General features: G+C 64.7%; 1 protein-coding gene across 1 annotated transcript; it reads right to left on the reverse strand.

Moving 5' to 3' along the window:
- Positions 1-2,421: 2,421 nt before the first annotated feature.
- SLC8A2 (solute carrier family 8 member A2) lies at positions 2,422-19,110 on the reverse strand (the record flags this gene model as incomplete). Its single annotated transcript, XM_084280961.1, has 7 exons — positions 2,422-2,798; positions 6,787-7,062; positions 10,281-10,380; positions 12,190-12,314; positions 15,564-15,581; positions 15,758-15,861; positions 17,318-19,110. 7 exons carry the CDS (start codon positions 19,108-19,110, stop codon positions 2,422-2,424), a joined length of 2,793 nt encoding a protein of 930 aa, XP_084137087.1.
- Positions 19,111-23,110: the final 4,000 nt, after the last annotated feature.

Here is a 23,110-nt window from a genome sequence, read left to right on the forward strand (position 1 = left end):
GTGGGTGTGTGGGGGGGAACCCCCTTAGGAGTTGGGGGGGGGGGAGAAAACCCCCCTTAGGAGTGGGTGGGGGGGAAGAAACCCCTCTTAGAAGTGGGGGTGGGGGCAGGAAACCCCCTTAGGAGTGGGGGGGGGATAGAAAACCCCCTTAGGAGTGGGTGGGGGGGGTAAGAAACCCCCCTTAGGAGTGGGTGGGGGGATAAGAAACCCCCTTAGGAGTGGGTGGGGGGGCGAAAACCCCCCTTAGGATTGGGGTGGGGGGGAGAAAACCCCTTTTAGGAGTGGGTGGGGGGGGAAGCAACCCCCCTTAGGAGTGTGTTTTGGGGGGAAACCCCCCTTATGAGTGGGGTGGGTGGTAGATAACCCCTTTTAGGAGTGGGGTGGGGGGGAGAAAACCCCTTTTAGGAGTGGGGTGGGGGGGAGAAAACCCCTTTTAGGAGTGTGTGGGTGGGAGAAAACCCCCCTTAGGATTGGGGGGGGGGGCAGAAAACCCCCCTTAGTAGTGGGTGGGGGGGCAGGAAACGCCCTTAGGAGTGGGGGGGGGTGGAGAAACCCCCTTAGGAGTTGGGTGGGGGGTAAGAAACCCCCCTTATGAGTGGGGGGGGGGGGGAGAAAACCCCCTTAGGAGTGGGGGGTGGGGGGCAGAAAACCCCCTTAGGAGTGGGGGGGGGGGGCAGAAAACCCCTTTTAGGAGTAGGTGGGGTGGAGAAAACCCCCTTTAGGAGTGTGTTTTGGGGGGAAACCCCCCTTATGAGTGGGGTGGGGGGGAGGAAACCCCCCTTAGGATTGGGGGGTTGGAGAAAACCCCCTTAGGAGTGGGGGGGGGGGAGAAAACCCCCCTTAGGAGTGGGTGGGGGGGCAGAAAACCCCCTTAGGAGTGGGGGGGGGGCAGAAAACCCCCTTAGGAGTGGGGTGGGGGGGTAAGAAAACCCCCTTAGGAGTGGGTGGGGGGGCAGGAAACCCCCTTAGGAGTAGGTGGGGGTGGAGAAACCCCCTTAGGAGTTGGGTGGGGGGTAAGAACCCCCCTTATGAGTGGGGTGGGGGGGGAGAAAACCCCTTTTAGGAGTGGGGTGGGGGGGAGAAAACCCCTTTTAGGAGTGGGGGGGGTCAGAAAACCCCCCTTAGGAGTGGGTTGGGGGCAGAAAACCCTTTTAGGAGTGGGGGGGGGGGCAGAAAACCCCCCTTAGGTGTGTGGGGGGGCAGAAAACCCCTTTTAGGAGTGGGTGGGGTGGAGAAAACCCCCTTTAGGAGTGTGTTTTGGGGGGAAACCCCCCTTAGGAGTGGGGCGGGGGGGAGAAAACCCCCTTATGAGTGGGGTGGGGGGGAAGAAACCCCCCTTAGGAGTGTGTGTGTGTGGGGGGAACCCCCGTTATGAGTGGGGTGGGGGGCAGAAAACCCCTTTTAGGAGTGGGGTGGGGGGAGAAAACCCCTTTTAAGAGTGGGTGGGTGGGAGAAAACCCCTTTTAGGAGTGGGTGGGTGGGGAGGAAACCCCCTTATGAGTGGGGTGGGGGCGAGAAAACCCCTTTTAGGAGTGGGGGGGTGGGAGAAAACCCCCCTTAGGAGTGTGTGTGTGTGGGGGAACCCCCCTTATGAGTTGGGTGGGGGGGAGAAAACCCCTTTTAGGAGTGGGTGGGGGGGAAGAAACCCCCCTTAGGAGTGTGTTTTGGGGGGAAACTCCCCGTATGAGTGGGGTGGGGGGTAAGAAACCCCCCTTATGAGTGGGGTGGGGGGAGAAAACCCCTTTTAGGAGTGGGGTGGGGGGAGAAAACCCCCTTTAGGAGTAGGTGGGTGAGGGAATCCCCCCTTAGGAGTGGGTGGGGGGGGAAAGAAACCCCCTTAGGAGTTGGGTGGGGGGTAAGAAACCCCCCTTATGAGTGGGGTGGGGGGGAGAAAACCCCCTTAGGAGTGGGGTGGGGGGGAGAAAACCCCCTTATGAGTGGGGTGGGGGGGAGAAAACCCCTTTTAAGAGTGGGTGGGTGGGAGAAAACCCCCCTTAGGAGTGTGTTTTGGGGGGAAACCCCCCTTATGAGTGGGGTGGGGGGGGAAGAAACCCCTTTTAGGAGTGGGGGGGGGCAGAAAACCCCTTTTAGGAGTAGGTGGGGTGGAGAAAACCCCCTTTAGGAGTGGGTTGGGGGGAGAAAACCCCCTTAGGAGTGTGGGGGGGGGGAGAAAACCCCCCTTAGGATTGGGGTGGGGGGGAGAAAACCCCTTTTAGGAGTAGGTGGGGTGGAGAAAACCCCTTAGGAGTGGGTGGCGGGGTAAGAAACCCCCCTTAGGAGTGGGGGGGGGGGGCAGAAAACCCCTTAGGAGTGGGGGGGGGGGCAGGAAACCCCTTAGAAGTGGGGTGGGGGTTATGTAGTGGGTTCGGGGGGGTATGTAGCGTGTGTGGGGGGGTTGTTTAGACCTTAACACCCCCCCTTTCAAAACCCCTTGATGTGGCAATAGGCCTCGAGGCTGGCGAAGAGGATGTAGAGCAACCACAGGCCGAAGAAGAGGCCCGCGGTGAGGAGTTTGGGGGTGCGGGGCCCCCCCAGCTCCCCCCCGATGTGGGGCCGTCGCCGGTACATGAGGACGCTGATGCAGACGAAGGCGAAGATGGTGAAGAGGGTGACGGAGAAGGCCAAGGTCCCCGTTTGAACCTCAAAGTCCCGGCCTTGGGCCGCCCAATAAATGGCGGCCACCGACCAGGCCACCCCTAGGCCCAGGAAGACGTTGACGGCGTTGGAACCCGTCACGTTGCCGATGGAGGCGTCGGCGCACTGGTCCTGCAAGGCCGCTACCTTGCTGGCGAAGGTGTCTGGGGAGGGGGGTATGGGGGGGTGTGGGGGGGGTAATGGGGGGGGTAATGGGGGGGGGAACACAGAGGGAGGAGGGAGAATGGGGGGGGGTGGGGAGGGGGTGTTATTGGGGGTGTTGGTGTCAGCCAGCCCCCCCCTACACAACATGTTGGGGGGGGGGGGAGAAGGGGGTTGGGTGGGGTGGGGGTGGGGGGTTGTTATTGGGGGTGTTGGTGTCACCCAGCCCCCCCGACACAACATGTTGTGGGGTGGGGTGGGGAGGGGGTGTTATTGGGGGTGTTGGGGGGTGTTATTGGGGGTTGAGGGGGTGTTATTGGGGGTGTTGGGGGGTGTTGGTATGTGATGGGTGTGGAAAGGGGGTGGGGTGGGGGTGTTGGTGTCACCTATCCCCCCACACCCCCCACCCATCACCCCCCACCCATCACCCCCCACCCTTGCCCATCACCCAACACCCATCACTCCCCACCCTTCACCCCCCCACCCATCACCCCCCACCATTGCCCATCACCCAACGTCCCCCATGGCCCATCACCCACCATCTCCCCATCACCCATCACTCCCCACCCATCACCCCCCACCCATCATCCCCCCACCCATCACCCTCCACCATTGCCCATCAGCCCCCTCCCATCATCCCCATCATTGCCCATCACCCAACATTCATCACCCCCCACCCATCACCCCCCCACCCTTGCCCATCGCCCAACACCCCCATGGCCCATCACCCATCACCCCCCACCCATCACCCCCAACCCATCATCCCCCACCCATCATCCCCATCATTGCCCATCACCCAACATTCATCACCCCCCACCCATCACCCCCCCACCCTTGCCCATCGCCCAACACCCCCCATGGCCCATCACCCACCATCTCCCCATCATCCATCATCCCCCACTCATCATCCCCCACCATTGCCCATCAACCCCCACCCATCACCCCCCACCCTTGCCCATCACCCACCATCTCCCCATCACCCCCCACCCCTCACCCCCCACCCATCATCCCCATCATTGCCCATCACCCAACACCCATCGCCCCCCACCCATCACCCCCCACCATTGCCCATCACCCAACACTCATCATCACCCACCCTTGCCCATCACCCCCCATCTCCCCATCACCCCCCACCCCTCACCCCCCCACCCATCACCCCCCACCCTTGTCCATCACCCAACACTCATCATCCCCCACCCTTGTCCATCACCCAACGCCCCCCACGGCCCAACACCCATCATCACCCACCCATCATCCCCATCATTGCCCATCACCCCCCACCCCTCACCCCCCACCCCCACCCTTCACCCCCCACCCATCATCCTCCACCCTTGCCCATCGCCCCCCACCCATCACCCTCCACCCTTGTCCATCGCCCCCCACCCATCACCCCCCACCATTGCTCATCACCCAACACCCAACACCCATCACCCCCCACCCATCACCCCCCACCCACCCCCCCCCCCTTGCCCATCACCCCCCACCCATCACCCCCCACCACTGCCCATCACCCAACACCCATCATGGCCCAACACCCAACACCCCCCACCCATCATCCCCCACCATTGCCCATCACCCCCCACCCTTGCCCATCACCCACCATCTCCCCATCACCCCCCACCTCCCACCCCCCACCCCTCACCCCCCACCCATCCCTCCCCACCCATCACCCTCCACCCTTGCCCATCACCCAACGCCCCCCACGGCCCAACACCCATCATCACCCACCCATCATCCCCATCATTGCCCATCACCCAACACCCCTCACCCCCCACCCCCACCCCTCACCCCCCACCCATCATCCTCCACCCTTGCCCATCGCCCCCCACCCATCACCCTCCACCCTTGTCCATCGCCCCCCACCCATCACCCCCCACCATTGCCCATCACCCAACACCCAACACCCATCATCCCCCACCCATCACCCCCCACCCACCCCCCCACCCTTGCCCATCACCCCCCACCCATCTCCCCCCACCATTGCCCATCACCCAACACCCACCATGGCCCAACACCCATCACCCCCCACCCATCATCCCCCACCATTGCCCATCACCCCCCACCCTTGCCCATCACCCCCCATCTCCCCATCACCCCCCACCCCTCACCCCCCCACCCCTCACCCCCCACCCTTGTCCATCACCCCCCACCCATCACCCCCCACCCTTGTCCATCACCCCCCACCCATCACCCCCCACCCTTGTCCATCACCCAACACTCATCATCCCCCACCCTTGCCCATCACCCAACGCCCCCCATGGCCCAACACCCATCATCACCCACCCATCATCCCCATCATTGCCCATCGCCCCCCACCCATCACCCTCCACCCTTGTCCATCGCCCCCCACCCATCACCCCCCACCATTGCTCATCACCCAACACCCATCACCCCCCACCCATCACCCCCCACCCACCCCCCCCCCCCTTGCCCATCACCCCCCACCCATCACCCCCCACCACTGCCCATCACCCAACACCCACCATGGCCCAACACCCATCACCCCCCACCCATCATCCCCATCATTGCCCATCACCCAACATCACCCATCACCCCCCACCATTGCCCATCACCCAACATCACCCATCACCCCCCACCATTGCCCATCACCCAACACCCATCACCCCCCACCCTTGCCCATCATCCCCCACCCATCACCCCCCACCATTGCCCATCACCCCCCACCCATCACCCCCCACCCTTGTCCATCGCCCAACACTCATCATCCCCCACCCATCACCCCCCACCCATCATCCCCCACCCTTGCCCATCACCCCCCACCCATCACCCCCAACCCATCACCCCCCACCCATCATCCCCACCATTGCCCATCACCCAACACCTATCACCCCCCACCCTTGCCCATCACCCCCCACCCATCACCCCCAACCCATCACCCCCCACCCATCATCCCCATCATTGCCCATCACCCAACACCCATCACCCCCCACCCTTGCCCATCATCCCCCACCATTGCCCATCACCCATCACTCATCATCCCCCACCCTTGTCCATCACCCATCACCCCCCACCCATCATCCCCCATCATTGCCCATCACCCAACATCACCCATCACCCCCACCCACCACCCCCCACCCTTGCCCATCACCCATCACCCCCCACCCTTCACGCCCCACCCTTGCCCATCACCCAACATCTCCCCATCACCCCCCACCTCCCACCCCCCACCCCTCACCCCCCACCCATCCCTCCCCACCCATCACCCTCCACCCTTGTCCATCACCCAACACCCCCCATGGCCCATCACCCACCATCTCCCCATCACCCATCACCCCCCACCCATCACCCCCCACCCATCATCCCCCCACCCATCACCCCCCACCATTGCCCATCACCCCCCTCCCATCATCCCCATCATTGCCCATCACCCCCCCACCCATCACTCCCCACCCTTGCCCATCACCCCCCACCCCCCATGGCCCATCACCCACCATCTCCCCATCACCCATCAGCCCCCACCCCTCACCCCCCACCCTTGTCCATCACCCAACACTCATCATCCCCCACCCATCACCCCCCCACCCATCATCCCCCACCCATCACCCAACATCACCCATCACCCCCCACCCATCACCCCCCACCCTTGTCCATCACCCACCATCTCCCCATCACCCCCCACCCCTCACCCCCCCACCCATCATCCCCCCCATTGCCCATCACCCAACACCCATCATCCCCCACCCTTGCCCATCATCCCCCACCCATCACCCCCCACCCTTGCCCATCACCCCCCACCCATCACCCCCAACCCATCACCCCCCACCCATCATCCCCACCATTGCCCATCACCCAACACCCATCATCCCCCACCCTTGTCCATCACCCAACACCCATCATCCCCCACCCTTGTCCATCACCCAACGCCCCCCATGGCCCAACACCCATCATCACCCACCCATCATCCCCATCATTGCCCATCACCCCCCACCCCCACCCATCACCCCTCACCCCCCACCCCCCACCCCTCACCAGGGATGGAGGTCCCCAGCGCCACGAAGACCACGGCGTTGACCGAGTCCTTGAGGCCCACGGTGCAGCCGAAGTGGGCGGCCAGGTCGCCGATGAGGGCGGTGAGGACGCCGATGAGGAGGATGGAGACGCCGAAGCACGCCCACCCGTTGCAGTACTCGGTGGGGGGCACGCAGGCGAACAGAACCTTCCAGAACACCGTCAGGAAGTGCATCACGTAGTCGAAGCAGGAAGGCAGCCGCTCCTCCCGCCCGTCCTCTTCCTCCTCTTCCTCCCCTGGGAGGAAGGGCGGCCCCGCCAGACATCAGGTGGGGTGGGTGGGAACCCCAAGGGGAAGGGTGCTTTGGGGTGGGGGTGAGACCCCAATGGGAAGGGTCCTTGGGGTGGGGGTGGGACCAGGGGGGTGGGAACCCAAGGGGAAGGGTCCTTGGGATGAGGGTGGGACCCCAATGAGAAGGATGCTTTGGGGGAGGGGGGTGGGAACAGGGGGGTGGGACCCCAATGGAAAGGGTCCCTGGGATGAGGGTGGGACCCCAATGGGAAGGGTCTTTGGGGTGGGGGTGGGACCAGGGGGGTGGGACCCCAATAAGAAGGGTCTTTGGGTTGGGGGTGGGACCCTAAGAGGAAGGGTCTTTGGGGTGGGGGAGGTACCAGGGGTTGGGACCCCAATGGAAGGGTCCTTGGGGTGGGGGTGGGACCAGGGTGGTGGGATCCCAATGGGAAGGGTCCTTGGGGTGGGAGGACCCCAATGGGAAGGGTCTTTGGGGTGGGGGTGGTACCAGGGGGGTGGGACCAGGGTGGTGGGACCCCAATGGGAAGGGTCTTTGGGGTGGGGGTGGGAACAGAGGGGTGGGACCAGGGAGGTGGGACCCCAACGGGAAGGGTCTTTGGGGTGGGGGTGGGACCAGGGGGGGTGAGACCCCAATGGGAAGGGTCCTTGGGGTGGGAGCAATGGGGTGGGTGGGACCCCAAGGGGAAGGGTGCTTTGGGGTGGGGGTGGGACCCCAATGGGAAGGGTCCTTGGGGTGGGGGCGGGAACAGGGGGGTGGGACCAGGGGGGTGGGACCAGGGTGGTGGGACCCCAACGGGAAGGGTCCTTGGGGTGGGGGTGGGACCCCAATGGGAAGGGTCTTTGGGGTGGGGGTGGGAGCAATGGGGTGGGTGGGACCCCAGGGGGAAGGGTCTTTGGGGTGGGGGTGGGACCCCAATGGGAAGGGTCCTTGGGGTGGTACCAGGGTGGTGGGACCCCAAGGGGAAGGGTCTTTGGGGTGGGGGAGGGACCGGGGGGTGGGACCAGGGGGGTGGGACCCCAATGGGAAGGGTCTTTGGGGTGGGGGAGGGACCAGTGGGGTGGGACCAGGGGGGGTGGCACCAGGGTTGGTGGGACCAGGGGGGTGGGACCCCAACGGGAAGGGTCCTTGGGGTGGGGGTGGGAGCAATGGGGTGGTGGGACCCCAATGGGAAGGATCCTTGGGGTGGGGGTGGGAACCCCAAGGGGAAGGGTGCTTTGGGGTGGGGGTGGGAACAGGGGGGTGGGAACCCAATGGGAAGGGTCCTTGGAATGGGGGAGGGACCAGGGGGGTGGGACCCCAATGGAAGGGTCCTTGGGGTGGGGGTGGGACCCCAATGGGAAGGGTGCTTTGGGGTGGGGGTGGGACCAGGGGGGTGGGTGGGACCCCAAGGGGAAGGGTCTTTGGGGTGGGGGTGGGATCCCAATGGGAAGGGTCCTTGGGGTGGTACCAGGGGGGTGGGACCCCAACGAGAAGGGTCTTTGGGGTGGGGGTGGGACCCCAATGGGAAGGGTCCTTGGGATGTGGGTGGGACCAGTGGGGTGGGACCAGGGGGGTGGGACCCCAATGGGAAGGGTCTTTGGGGTGGGGGTGGGAACAGAGGGGTGGGACCAGGGAGGTGGGACCCCAACGGGAAGGGTCTTTGGGGTGGGGGTGGGACCAGGGGGGTGGGACCCCAATGGGAAGGGTCCTTGGGGTGGGAGCAATGGGATGGGTGGGACCCCAAGGGGAAGGGTGCTTTGGGGTGGGGGTGGGACCCCAATGGGAAGGGTCCTTGGGGTGGGGGTGGTGGGACCAGAGTGGTGGGACCCCAAGGGGAAGGGTCTTTGGGGTGGGGGTGGGAACAGGGGGGTGGGACCCCAATGGGAAGGGTCCTTGGGGTGGGGGACGGACCAGGGGGGTGGGACCCCAAGGGGAAGGGTCTTTGGGGTGGGGGTGGGACCAGGGGGGTGGGACCCCAGTGGGAAGGGTCCTTGGGGTGGGGGTGGTGGGACCAGGCTGGTGGGACCCCAATGGGAAGGGTGCTTTGGGGTGGGGGTGGGAGCAATGGGGTGGGTGGGACCCCAAGGGGAAGGGTCCTTGGGGTGGGGGAGGGACCAGTGGGGTGGGACCAGGGGGGTGGGACCAGGGGGGGTGGCACCAGGGTTGGTGGGACCAGGGGAGTGGGACCCCAATGGAAGGGTCCTTGGGGTGGGGGTGGGAACAGGGTGGTGGGACCCCAATGGGAAGGGTGCTTTGGGGTGGGGGTGGTGGCACTAGGGTGGTGGGACCCCAATGGAAGGGTCCTTGGGGTGGGGGTGGGAACAGGGTGGGTGGGAACAGGGTGGGTGGGACCCCAACAGGAAGGGTCCTTGGGGTGGGGGTGGGACCCCCAATGGGAAGGGTCCTTGGGGTGGGAACAGAGGGGTGGGACCCCAATGGGAAGGGTCCTTGGGGTGGGAACAGGGGGGTGGGACCCCAATGGAAAGGGTCCTTGGGATGAGGATGGGACCCCAATGGGAAGGGTCCTTGGGGTGTGGGTGGGACCAGGGTGGTGGGACCCCAATGGGAAGGGTCCTTGGGGTGGGGATGGGACCAGGGGGGTGGGACCCCAATGGAAGGGTCCTTGGGGTGGGGGTGGGAACAGGGGGGTGGGACCAGGGTGGTGGGACCCCAATGGAAAGGGTCCTTGGGGTGGTGGGTGTGGGGTGCCAGGGGGGGTCCGGGGGAGTGGGTGTGTGTGGGTGTGGGGTGTCAGGGGGGTCCGGGAGGTGGGGTCTGGGTGGGTGTGGGGTGCCAGGGGGGCCTGTGGGGTGGGTGTGGGGTGCCAGGGGGGTCTGGGGTTGGGGTGTGGGTGGGTGTGGGGTGCCAGGGGGATCCAGGGGGTGGGGTGTGGGTGGGTGTGGGGTGCCAGGGGGATCCAGGGGGTGGGTGTGGGTGGGTGTGGGGTGCCGGGGGGTCTGGGGTTGGGGTGTGGGTGGGTGTGGGGTGCCGGGGGGGTCTGGGGTTGGGGTGTGGGTGGGTGTGGGGTGCCAGGGGGGTCTGGGGTTGGGGTGTGGGTGGGTGTGGGGTGCCCGGGGGGTCTGGGGGTGGGGTGTGGGTGGGTGTGGGGTGCCGGGGGGGTCTGGGGTTGGGGTCTGGGTGGGTGTGGGGTGCCCGGGGGGTCTGGGGGTGGGGTGTGGGTGGGTGTGGGGTGGGTGTGGGGTGGGGTGGGGGGGTCCCCACCGGCGCTGACGGTGATGGCCTCCAGGAACTGCTCCCTCCAGGAGTGGGTCCCGATCACCATGGCCAGGTTGGTCTTCTTGATCAGCTTGTCCACCGTGTTCTGCGGCCAGGGAGGGGGTGTCAGGACCCCCCAGGACCCCAGGGCACCCCCCAGGACCCCAGCTCACCCCCCAGGAACCCAGGTGACCCCTCCAGGACCCCAGCTCACCCCCCCAGGACCCCAGGTGACCCCCCAGGACCCCCTGTCACCCCCCCAGGACCTCTGGTGACCCCCCAGGACCCCAGCTCACCCCCCCAGGACCCCAGGGCACCCCCCAGGACCCCAGGTCACCCCTCAGGACCTCAGGTGACCCCCCAGGACCCCAGCTCACCCCCCAGGAACCCAGGTGACCCCCCTGGACCCCAACTCACCCCCCAGGACCCCTGGTGACCCCCCAGGACCCCAGGTCACCCCCCAGGACCCCCTGTCACCCCCCCAGGACCTCTGGTGACCCCCCAGGACCCCAGGTCACCCCCCAGGACCCCCTGTCACCCCCCCAGGACCTCTGGTGACCCCCCAGGACCCCAGGTCACCCCACAGGACCCCAACTCACCCCCCAGGACCCCAGGTCACCCCACAGGACCCCAGGTCACCCCCCAGGACCCCCTGTCACCCCCCCAGGACCCCAGGTGACCCCCCAGGACCCCAGCTCACCCCACAGGACCCCAGCTCACCCCCCAGGACCCCATGTCACCCCCCCCCAGGACCTCTGGTGACCCCCCAGGACCCCAGGTCACCCCCCAGGACCCCAGGTGACCCCCCCAGGACCTCTGGTGACCCCCCCAGGACCCCAGGTCACCCCCCCCAGGACCTCTGGTGACCCCCCAGGACCCCAGGTCACCCCCCAGGACCCCAACTCACCCCCCAAGGACCCCCTGTCACCCCCCAGGTGCCCCCCATGTCACCCTGAAGTCGTAGGACTCCAGGATGATGACCTCCAGCTTGCAGACCCTGCCCATGTCACCCCCCAGGACCCCATGTCACCCCCCCAGGTGCCCCCCCAGACTCCCAGGTGCCCCCCATATGACCTTGAAGTCGTAGGACTCCTGGATGATGACCTCCAGCTTGCACACCCTGCCCCTGTCACCCCCCTTGGACCCCAGGTAACCCCTCCAGGACCCCAGGTAACCCCCCCAGGACCCCAGGTAACCCCCCCAGGACCTCATGTCACCCCCCCAGGTGACCCCCAAGGCCCCCAGGTGTCCCCCCAGGTCACTCTGAAGTTGTAGGACTCCAGGATGATGACCTCCAGCTTGCAGACCCTGCCCCTGTCACCCCCCAGGACCCCATGTCATCCCCCCCAGGACCCCTGGTGACACCCCCAGGACCCCTTGTGACCCCCCAGGACCCCCCCCCAGGCCCCCCAGACGCCCCCCAGGTGGCCTTGAAGTCGTAGGACTCCTCGATGATGACCTCCAGCTTGCAGCCCCTGCCCCTCTCACCCCCCCTGGACCCCAGGTAACCCCCCAGGACCCCTGGTGACCCCCCCAGGACCCCATGTCCCCCCCCCCAGGTGCCCCCCCAGACCCCCAGGTGCCCCCCAGGTGACCTTGAAGTCGTAGGACTCCAGGATGATGACCTCCAGCTTGCAGACCCTGCCCCTGTTACCCCCCAGGACCCCTGGTGACCCCCCAGGACCCCTGGTGACCCCCCAGGACCCCAACTCACCCCCCCAGGTGCCCCCCCAGGTGCCCCCCAGGTGACCTTGAAGTCGTAGGACTCCAGGATGATGACCTCCAGCTTGCAGACCCTGCCCCTCTCACCCCTCTAGACCCCATGTCACCCCCCCAGGACCCCTGGTGACCCCCCAGGACCCCATGTCCCCCCCCCTAGGTGCCCCCCCAGACCCCCAGGTGCCCCCCAGGTGACCTTGAAGTCGTAGGACTCCTCGATGATGACCTCCAGCTTGCAGTTCTCCCCCAGGATGGGTTTGCCCATCTCGGCGATGCGCCGCGCCTCCTCCTCCTCCGCGGACAGCTTGCGGTCACCGTCCGCTGCGCGACACCGGGGGGGCACCGTGGGGTGGGGGGGACACCATGGGGGGGACACCAGAGGGTGAGGGGGACATCATGGGGTGGGGGGTCACCGTGGGGTGGGGGGGACATCATGGGGTGGGGGGGCACCGTGGGGTGGGGGGACACCGGGGGGGGGACACTGTGGGGTGGGAGGGACATTATGGGGGGGGGACACCGTGGGGGGACACCGTGGGGTGGGGGGGACACCATGGCGGGGGGGGGAACACTGTGGGGGGGGAGACCGTGGGGGGACACCATGGGGTGGGGGGGGGACATTATGGAGGCGACACCATGGGGGGACACCGTGGGGTGGGGGGACATGGGGTGGGGGGGGACACCATGGGGGGACACCGGGGGGACACCATGGGCTGGGGGGACACTGTGGGGTGGGGGAATACACCGCGGGGTGGGGGGACACCAGGGGGTGGGGTGGAGGGGGGACATGGGGTGGGGGGCGGACACCATGGGGGGGACACCATGGGGTGGGGGGACACCGGGGGAGGGGCACCATGGGGTGGGGTGGAGGGAGGACATGGGGTGGGGGGCGGACACCATGGGGGGGTCACCGTGGGGTGGGGGGACACCATGGGGGGACAGCGTGGGGTGGGGGGACATTATGGGGGGGGGACACCGTGGGGGGGGACACCGTGGGGTGGGGTGGAGGGGGGACATGGGGTGGGGGGGACACCATGGGGGGGACACCGGGGGGTGGGGGGGACACCATGGGGGGACACCGAGGGGTGGGGGGGACATCATGGGGTGGGGGGACACCAGGGGGTGGGGGGACACCGGGGGGGGACACCAGGGGGGGGCACCGTGGGGTGGGGGGACACCATGGGGGGGACACCAGAGGGTGAGGGGGACATCATGGGGTGGGGGGTCACCATGGGGTGGGGGGGACATCATGGGGTGGGGGGGCACCGTGGGGTGGGGGGACACCGGGGGGGGACACTGTGGGGTGGGAGGGACATTATGGGGGGGGGACACCGTGGGGGGACACCGTGGGGTGGGGGGGACACCATGGCGGGGGGGGGAACACTGTGGGGGGGGAGACCGTGGGGGGACACCATGGGGTGGGGGGGGGACATTATGGAGGCGACACCATGGGGGGACACCGTGGGGTGGGGGGACATGGGGTGGGGGGGGACACCATGGGGGGACACCGGGGGGACACCATGGGCTGGGGGGACACTGTGGGGTGGGGGAATACACCGCGGGGTGGGGGGACACCAGGGGGTGGGGTGGAGGGGGGACATGGGGTGGGGGGCGGACACCATGGGGGGGTCACCGTGGGGTGGGAGGGGACACTATGGGGGGGACACCAGGGGGACACCATGGGGGGGACACCGTGGGGTGGGGGGGACATGGGGTGGGGGGGGCCAATGGCACCGGGACAGCAGGAGCCACCGTCACGTGGTGGCCATGGAGGTGGGGGGGAGGAGGAGGAGGATGATGACAGCGATGATGACGTCAACGATGGGGATGATGTCAATGATGATGATGATGACGACGATGATGGTGACAGGGATGAGGATGAGGATGATGATGATGCCAATGATGATGTCAATGCCCATGACGATGATGTTGATGCCAATGATGACGTCAACGCCCATGAGATGATGATGATGATGATGATGATGATGATGATGATGATGGTGATGGTGATGCTGATGATGTCAATGCCCATGATGATGATGATGATGCCAACGATGACATCAACACCCATGAGATGATGATGATGATGCCAATGATGACATCATCGACCATGATGATGATGATGATGATGATGCCAATGATGATGTCAATGCCCATGACGATGATGATGATGACGTCAAGGCCCATGACAATGACGATGATGATGACAATGATGACGTCAACACCCATGATGATGATGATGACACCAACGATGACGTCAACGCCCATGAGATGATGGTGATGATGATGATGATGGTGATGGTGATGATGATGTCAATGCCCATGATGATGAGGATGATGATGATGTCAGTGATGACGTCAATGCCCATGATGAGGATGATGATGCCAACGATGACATCAACACCCATGAGATGATGATGATGATGATGCCAATGATGATGTCAATGCCCATGACGATGATGATGTCAAGGCTCATGACGATGACGATGATGATTACAACGATGATGTCAACACCCGTGATGATGATGATGATGATGATGATGATGATGATGATGATGATGATGATGATGATGATGACGACGACACCAACGATGACGTCAACGCCCATGAGATGGTGGTGATGATGATGTCAGTGATGATGTCAATGCCCATGACGATGATGATGATGATGACATCAACGACCATGATGATGATGATGATGATGACATCAAGGCCCATGACAATGACGATGATGATGACGTCAACACCCATGATGATGATGATGATGCCAATGATGACATCAATGCCCATGAGATGATGATGATGATGTCAACACCCATGACAATGACGATGATGATGATGCCAATGATGACGTCAACGCCCATGATGATGATGATGATGATGACGTCAACACCCATGATGATGATGATGATGACATCAACAATGACATCAACGCCCATGATGATGATGATGATGACGTCAACGCCCATGATGATGATGATGATGACGTCAACACCCATGATGATGATGATGATGATGATGACAACGATGACATCAACGCCCATGATGATGATGATGATGATGATGCCAACGATGACGTCAACACCCATGATGATGATGATGATGATGATGATGATGATGATGATGCCAACGATGACGTCAACACCCATGATGATGATGATGATGATGATGCCAACGATGACATCAACACCCATGATGATGATGATGATGACATCAAGGCCCGTGACACTGACGATGATGATGCCAATGATGACGTCAATGCCCATGATGATGATGATGGTGATGATGATGATGTCAACACTCATGCCAATGACGATGATGCCAATGATGACGTCAACACCCATGAGATGATGATGATGATGCCAGTGATGACATCAACACCCATGACGATGACGATGATGATGTCAACACCCATGAGATGATGATGATGATGTCAGTGATGACATCAACACCCATGACAATGATGATGACGCCACCAATGACACCACCACCACCGCCACCGCCACTGATGACGTCACCACCCATGCCATCCCCGATGACATCCCCACCGCCAGCGAGGCCGAAGGCTCCTACCTTGGGTCAGCAGAAGAGCTGTGGGGACAGAGCAGACGTCGTCGGGGAGACGCCACCACCCCTCCTATCGACGACCCCCAACCCCTCTTGACCCTCCCCCTGGGTCCCTCCCCCCCTTGGCCCCTCCCCCATTGACCCCTCCCCATTGACCCCGCCCCCATTGGCCCCGCCCCCCTCCCTGGCCCCGCCCCTACCCGAGATGCCGCGCTTGAGCCAGCGGGGCTGCCCCAGCTCGATGAAGAAGTTGTCCTTCTTCTCGTACTCCTCATCGTCCACGATCTTCACCTGCAGCGTCTTCCTGGGGATGGGGGGGACACACGGACACACGGACACGGGGCGCTGACACCCCCACCGGCCCCGCGGGGTCGGGGGAGGAGGATGGAGGGGCTGGCTGGATGGCCCTCCATCCATCCCTCCATCTCCCCATCCCTCCATCCATCCCTCCATCCCCCCATCCCCCCATCCCCCCATCCCTCCATCTCCCCATCCCTCCATCTCTCCATCCACCCCTCCATCCCCCCATCCCCCCATCCCTCCATCTCCCCATCCCTCCATCTCTCCATCCACCCCTCCATCCCCCCCATCCCTCCATCCCTCCATCTCTCCATCCATCCCTCCATCCCTCCATCCATCCCTCCATCCCTCCATCCATCCCTCCATCCCCCCATCCCTCCATCCATCCATCCATCCATCCATCCCTCCATGCCTCCATCTCTCCATCAATCCCTCCCCATGTCACCCTGTCCATCTGTCCATCCATCCCTCCATCCCCATGTCCAGCTGTCCATCCCTCCCTCCCCCCGTCCCCCCCGTCCCTCCATCCCTCCCCATGTTCATCTGTCCATCCCTCCCTCCATCCCTGCCTCCGTCCATCCACCCCCCCCGTGTCCATCTCCCATCTCTCCATCCATCCCCCTGTCCATCTGTCCATCCCTCCACCCCTCCCTCCATCCCTCCATCCCCATGTCCATACCTCCCCATGACCATCTGTCCATCCCTCCCTCCATCCTTCCCTCCCTCCATCCCCTCGTCCATCTGTCCCTCCACCCCTCCCTCCCTCCTTCCATCCCCATGTCCATCTGTCCATCCTTCCCTCCATCCCTCCCCATGTCCATCCCTCCCTCCATCCCTCCATCCCCATGTCCATCTCTCCCTCCCTGTGTCCCTCCCTCCCCATGTCCATCTGTCCATCCTTCCCTCCCTCTCTCCATTCCCATATCCATCCCTCCATCCCCTTGTCCATCTGTCCCTCCCTCCATCCCCATGTCCCTCCCCATTTCCCTCCCTCCCCCGTCCATCCCTCCCTCCATCACTTCCTCCCCATGTCCATCTGTCCCTCCCTCCCTCCATCCCCATGTCCATCCCTCCCTCCCCATGTCCATCCCTCCATTCCCATGTCCATCCCTCCCTCTCCATGTCCATCCCTCCCTCTCCATGTCCATCTGTCCCTCTCTCCATCCCCATGTCCATCTGTCCCTCCCTCCCCATTTCCCTCCCTCCCCCTGTCCATCCCTCCCTCCCCACATCCCTCCCTCCCCCGTCCATCCCTCCCTCCTTCCCCACATCCCTCCCTCCCCATGTCCATCCATCCCTCCCTCCCTCCCTCCTCCCATCCCTCCCTCCCCACGTCCATCCATCCCTCCCTCCCTCCCTCCTCCCATCCCTCCCTCCCTCCCCACGTCCATCCATCCCTCCCTCCTCCCCTCCTCCCACCCCTCCCCTCCCCTCCCCTCTCCCCCCCTTCCAATCCTCACGCCGTCTCATCATTCCGGAACTCCAGCTCCCCGCAGGCATCCTCATAGTCGACCCCCCCACCTCTCGCCGTCCCTTCCACCGTCCGGTAGGGCAGGAGAACGGTCCCCCTGGCCCCGGAGCTCCTCACCACCTTCACCTCCACCGTCCCTTGGCACTCGCTGACGTGGACCAACCGCTCCTGGAAGGTGAAGATGCCGGCGTGGTCATCATCCAGAATGGTCACCGTGGCCACCAAAGGGGCCACCAACTTCCCTTTGGGGTGCTCAGCCGAGTCAGCCTCAAACATCCCCTCGGCGTCGCCCACGCGGAGGTTGAGGAGCCGCACGAAGAAGTGCTCATCCTCCTCAAAGATGTCATCGTCGATGATGCCGATCTTCAGCTCCTTCTGGGTCTCCCCAGGCTTGAAGATCAACGTCCCCTCGCTGTACTCATAGTCCGACCCAGCCTTGGCCGAGCCATCCTCCGTCTTGTAGTCCACGTAGAACGTGTGGTTGGCCTCCCCTCCTTGCTCACAAGCCACCCACAGCGTCACCGCCCCGCAGTTCTCCAAGCAGTGGTAGAGGCAAGGTTGGAAGAAGATCTTGCTGCAGCCTTCTCCTTCCTCCTCCTCCTCCCCTTCTTCCGAAGGCACCTCTAAGAGGGCGGATGATCTCTTGGAGAACTCGGCCACGTGTTTCTTCAGGATGTTGCCGGCGCCGGTCATCAACCGCGTGGCTTGGATGCGGTAAAAAGCCCGGCTCTTCTGTTGGTGGAGGAGGGCGTAGTAGTTGGCCATCTCCACCAGTTGGTCCAGTTCCTTCTCTGGGTGTTTCTGCTTCAGGTCCTTCAAGATCTGGATCACCTCCCGCCGGCTCTCATCCAGCTCCTTCTCCTCAGGGGTGGGGGCGGGTAAGGCTGGCGATGCGTTGGAACCTTCTAGAACATCCCTCCTCTCCATAGTAGTGGTGGTGGTGGTGGTGGTGGTGGGGAACCCTCCATCCATCTCAATCCCTTTGGGAAGATCTCCTTCCGTCCCGATGATGATCCCACTCCTGGGATCAGCCCGGTACCGTTTGTAGACGTATTTATAGAAGAGGAGCCGCTTATCGGCCGCCCAAGCGAAAACCACGCAGACAGGGAAGAAGATGAGGGTGAGGAGGGCTTCCCAAACCTGCACCACCCCGGGGGAGATGACAGCCAGGATGAGGTAGAGCCAAATATAAGCGAAGATGCTCCAGGAAGCCGTGACGAAGAAAACCCGCAGGTGCTTGATCCTCCGGCTCTCCCCCGCCGGGATGACGTAGACGCAGACGGCGATGACCACGAACATGTTGAAGGCCGCGCTCCCTACGATGGTCCCAGGTCCCAGTTCTCCAGCTTGGAAGTTGTGGCCACACACCTCGATGACGGAGAGGAGGATCTCCGGGGCCGAAGACCCCAAAGCCATCAAGGTTAAATTGGAGACCGTCTCGTTCCAGATCCTCACCGTCCCCACGCTGGTCTCCCCGTTGGCTTTGGTGATGGTGATCTCTTTCTCCTTGGAGGTGATCACCTCGATGGAGGCCATGAAGCGGTCGGCGATGATGGAGACCCCCAGGAACATGTACATCATGGCGACGAAGTAGACGATGGCCCGCGCCGCCTTATCGCCCAGCGAAGGGTTGTCCGGTTGCCAAACGGGCAGGAGGACGCCGGGTTGGCACCGGTTGGAGCCTTGGCAGAAGGTGCTTCCGTTGGCTTCTAGAAGGGGCTCCGGGCAACAGGGTTTCGCCAAGAGGATGGCGGCCACCACGGCCGCCCGCTGAGCCGCCATCGCTGAGGAGGAGGAGGAGGAGGAGGAGGGAGGGAGAGGGAGAGGAGGGAGGGAGGTGGTTGGTGGTGGTGGGGGGTTTCCACCTGTGGGGAGGGAGGGAGGGAGGGGTGAGTGTTGGGGTTGGGGTGGGGAAGGGGTAGGAGGGGTGGGGAAGGGGGTGGGGTATTGTTATGGGGTGGGGAAGGGGGATGTAGCGGATGGGGAAGGGGATGGGGGCTTGTTATGGGGTGCGGAAGGGGGGTGTAGGGAGTGGGAAAGGGGGTGGGGAAGGGGGGTGAGGGCTTGTTATGGGGTGGGGGCTCATTATGGGGTGGGGAAGGGGATGGGGGCTTGTTATGGGGTGGGGAAGGGGATGGGGGTTCGTTATGGGGTGGGGAAGGGGATGGGGCTTGTTATGGGGTGGGGAAGGGGGGTGTAGGGGGTGGGGAAGGGGATGGGGTTCGTTATGGGGTGGGGAAGGGGATGGGGGCTTGTTATGGGGTGGGGAAGGGGGGGTGTAGGGGATGGGGGCTCGTTATGGGGTGGGGAAGGAGGGGGTGGGGGCTCGTTAGCGCCCAGGAGATGGGGGGATGGGGAGGAAAAATGAGGTTCAGTGGGGTGGGATCTGTGGGGCTGGGATGCAGCTGTGGGGCTGGGGTCCCCATCCGTAGGGTGATGGGGATCTGTGGGGCTGGGGGCTGCATCCCTGGGGTGCTGGGGATCTGTGGGGCTGGGGTCCACATCTATAGGTCTGGGGGCTGCATCCCTGGGGCGCTGGGGATCTATGGGGCTGGGGTCCCCATCCGTGGGATGATGGGGATCTGTGGGGCTGGGGTCCCCACTCATGGGGTGATGGGGATCTGTGGGGCTGGGGTCCCCATCTGTGGGATGATGGGGATCTGTGGGGTGCTGGGGATCTGTGGGGCTGGGGTCCTCATCTGTGGGGCGATGCAGGTCCATGGGGCAATGGGGATCTATGGGGTGATGGGGATCTATGGGGCAGGGGTCCACATCTATGGGGCTGGGGGCTGCATCCCTGGGGCGCTGGGGATCTGTGGGGCTGGGGTCTGCATCTGTGGGGCGATGCAGCTCCATGGGGCAATGGGGATCTATGGGGTGCTGGGGATCTGTGGGGCTGGGGTCTCCATCCCTGGGGCGCTGGGGATCTGTGGGGCTGGGGTCCCCATCCCTGGGGTGATGGGGATCTGTGGGGCTGGGGTCCCCACCCGTGGGGCTGGGGATCTGTGGGGCTGGGGTCTCCATCTGTGGGGTGCTGGGGATCTGTGGGGCTGGGGTCTCCATCCCTGGGGCAATGGGGATCTATGGGGTGATGGGGATCTGTGGGGCAGGGGTTCCCATCTGTGGGGTGATGGGGATCTGTGGGGTTGGGGGTCCCCATCTGTGGGGCGCTGGGGATCTGTGGGGCTGGGGGCTGCATCCCTGGGGTGCTGGGGATCTGTGGGGCTGGGGTCCCCACCCGTGGGGCTGGGGATCTGTGGGGCTGGGGTCTCCATCCCTGAGGTGATGGGGATCTGTGGGGCTGGGGGCTGCATCCCTGGGGCGCTGGGGATCTATGGGGCTGGGGTCCCCATCTGTGGGGCGATGCAGCTCCATGGGGCAATGGGGATCTATGGGGTGATGGGGATCTATGGGGCTGGGGTCTCCATCCCTGGGACGCTGGGGATCTGTGGGGCTGGGGGCTGCATCTGTGGGGCACTGAGGCTCTGTGGGGCTGGGGTCTCCATCTGTGGGGTGATGGGGATCTGTGGGGCTGGGATCCCCATCTGTGGGGTGATGCAGCTCCATGGGGCAATGGGGATCTATGGGGTGATGTGGATCTGTGGGGCTGGGGTCCCCATCTGTGGGGCGCTGGGGATCTGTGGGGCTGGGGTCCCCACCCGTGGGGCTGGGGGGGGGTTCCATGGGGCGGGGCCGGTGCCCGCGGCGCTGGGGGGGGGTTGGGGGGGGGGGTTGGGGGGGGTGGGGGGTGTCGTGGGGCGCGTGGGCGCTGCCAGGCTCCTCCCTGGCAACCGCGTGGTTGCCATGGCAACGGGGATGGGAACGGCTATAAAAAGGCGCTGGAGGGGGAACGGGGACCCCGAGGCCGCCCCCTCCTCCCGGCCCCACAGCTGTGACCCATAGACCGGCCCCATAACCCGGCCCCATAACCCAGCCCCATAGCTCAGCCCCATAACCCAGCCCCACAGCCCGGCCCCATAACCCGGACCCACAGCCCTTACCCACAACCTGGCCCCATAGCCCTGACCCATAACCCAGCCCCATAACCCGGACCCACAGCCCTGACCCACAGCCCGGCCCCGTAACCCAGCCCCATAGCCTGGCCCCATAGCTCAGCCCCATAACCCGGCCCCACAGCCCGGCCCCATGACCTGGCCCCACAGCTGTGACCCACAGCCCTGACCCATAGCCCGGCCCCATAACCCGACCCCATAACCCAGCCCCATAGCCCAGCCCCACAGCCCTGACCCACAGCCCGGCCCCATAGCGCAGCCCCATAGCTCAGCCACATAGCCCTGACCCATAACCCGGCCCCATAACCCGGCCCCATAGCGCGGCCCCACAGCTCTGACCCATAACCCAGCTCCATAACCCAGCCCCCACAGCTCTGACCCACAGCCCGGCCCCGTAACCCAGCCCTACAGCCCGGCCCCACAGCCCAGCCCCCACAGTTCAGCCCCATAACCCAGCCCCACAGCCCTGACCCACAACCCGGCCCCATAACCCAGCCCCACAGCTCTGGCCCGCAGCTCTGACCCACAGCCCGGCCCCATAGCTCAGCCCCATAGCCCTGACCCACAGCTCTGACCCATAGCCTGGCCCCATAACCCAGCCCCATAACCTGGCCCCACAGTCCGGCCCCACAGCCCTGACCCATAGCTCAGCCCCACAGCTCAGCCCCACAGCTGTGACCCACAGCCCGGCCCCATAGCCCTGACCCACAGCCCAGCCCCATAGCCCAGCCCCATAGCCTGGCCCCACAGCCCGGCCCCATAACCCGGCCCCATAACCCAGCCCCACAGCTCAGCCCCACAGCTGTGACCCACAGCCCGGCCCCACAGCCCGGCCCCATAGCACAGCCCCACACCCCTGACCCACAGCCCGGCCCCATAACCCGGCCCCATAACCCAGCCCACAGCTCTGACCCACAGCCCTGCCCCATAGCTCTGCCCCATAGCTCAGCCCCACAGCCCGGCCCCATAACCCAGCCCCATAGCGCGGCCCCACAGCCCGGCCCCATAACCCAGCCCCACAGCCCGGCCCCATAACCCAGCCCCATAGCGCGGCCCCACAGCCCGGCCCCATAACCCAGCCCCACAGCCTGGCCCCACAGCTCTGACCTATAGTCCGGCTCCATAACCCAGCTCCACATCTCCGCCCCACAGCTCAGCCCCACATCTCCACACCATAACTCAGCCCCACATCTCCACCCCACAGCTCAGCCCCACAGCTCTGCCCCACAGCTCAGCCCAGCCCCACAGCTCCACCCCAAGGCTCTGCCCCATAGCATGTCCCCACAGCTCAGCCCACAGCCCAGCCCCATAACTCAGCCCCACAGCTCAGCTCAGCCCCATGGTTCTGCCCCATAGGTCAGCCCCACAGCTCAGCCCAGCCCCACATCTCCACCCCACAGCTCAGCCCCACAGCCCAGCCGCATGGCTCAGCTCAGCCCCACAGCTCCACCCCACAACTCAGCCCCACAGCTCAGCCCAGCCCCACAGCTCCACCCATAACTCAGCCCCACAGCTCAGACCCACAGCTCAGCCCCATGGCTGAGCTCAGCCCCACATCTCCACCCCACAGCTCAGCCCCACACCTCCACCCCACAGCTCAGCCCCTCAGCTCAGCCCCACAGCTCAGCTCAGCCCCACAGCCCAGCCCCATGGCTCTGACCCATAGGTCAGCCCCACATCTCCACCCCATAACTCAGCCCCATAACTCAGCCCCACAGCTCAGCCTCATGGTTCAGCCCAGCCCCACATCTCCACCCCATAACCCAGCC

This window comes from Gallinula chloropus (genome assembly GCF_964237585.1).
Source record: "Gallinula chloropus genome assembly, contig: HAP1_SCAFFOLD_626, whole genome shotgun sequence".
Lineage (NCBI taxonomy): Eukaryota > Metazoa > Chordata > Aves > Gruiformes > Rallidae > Gallinula > Gallinula chloropus.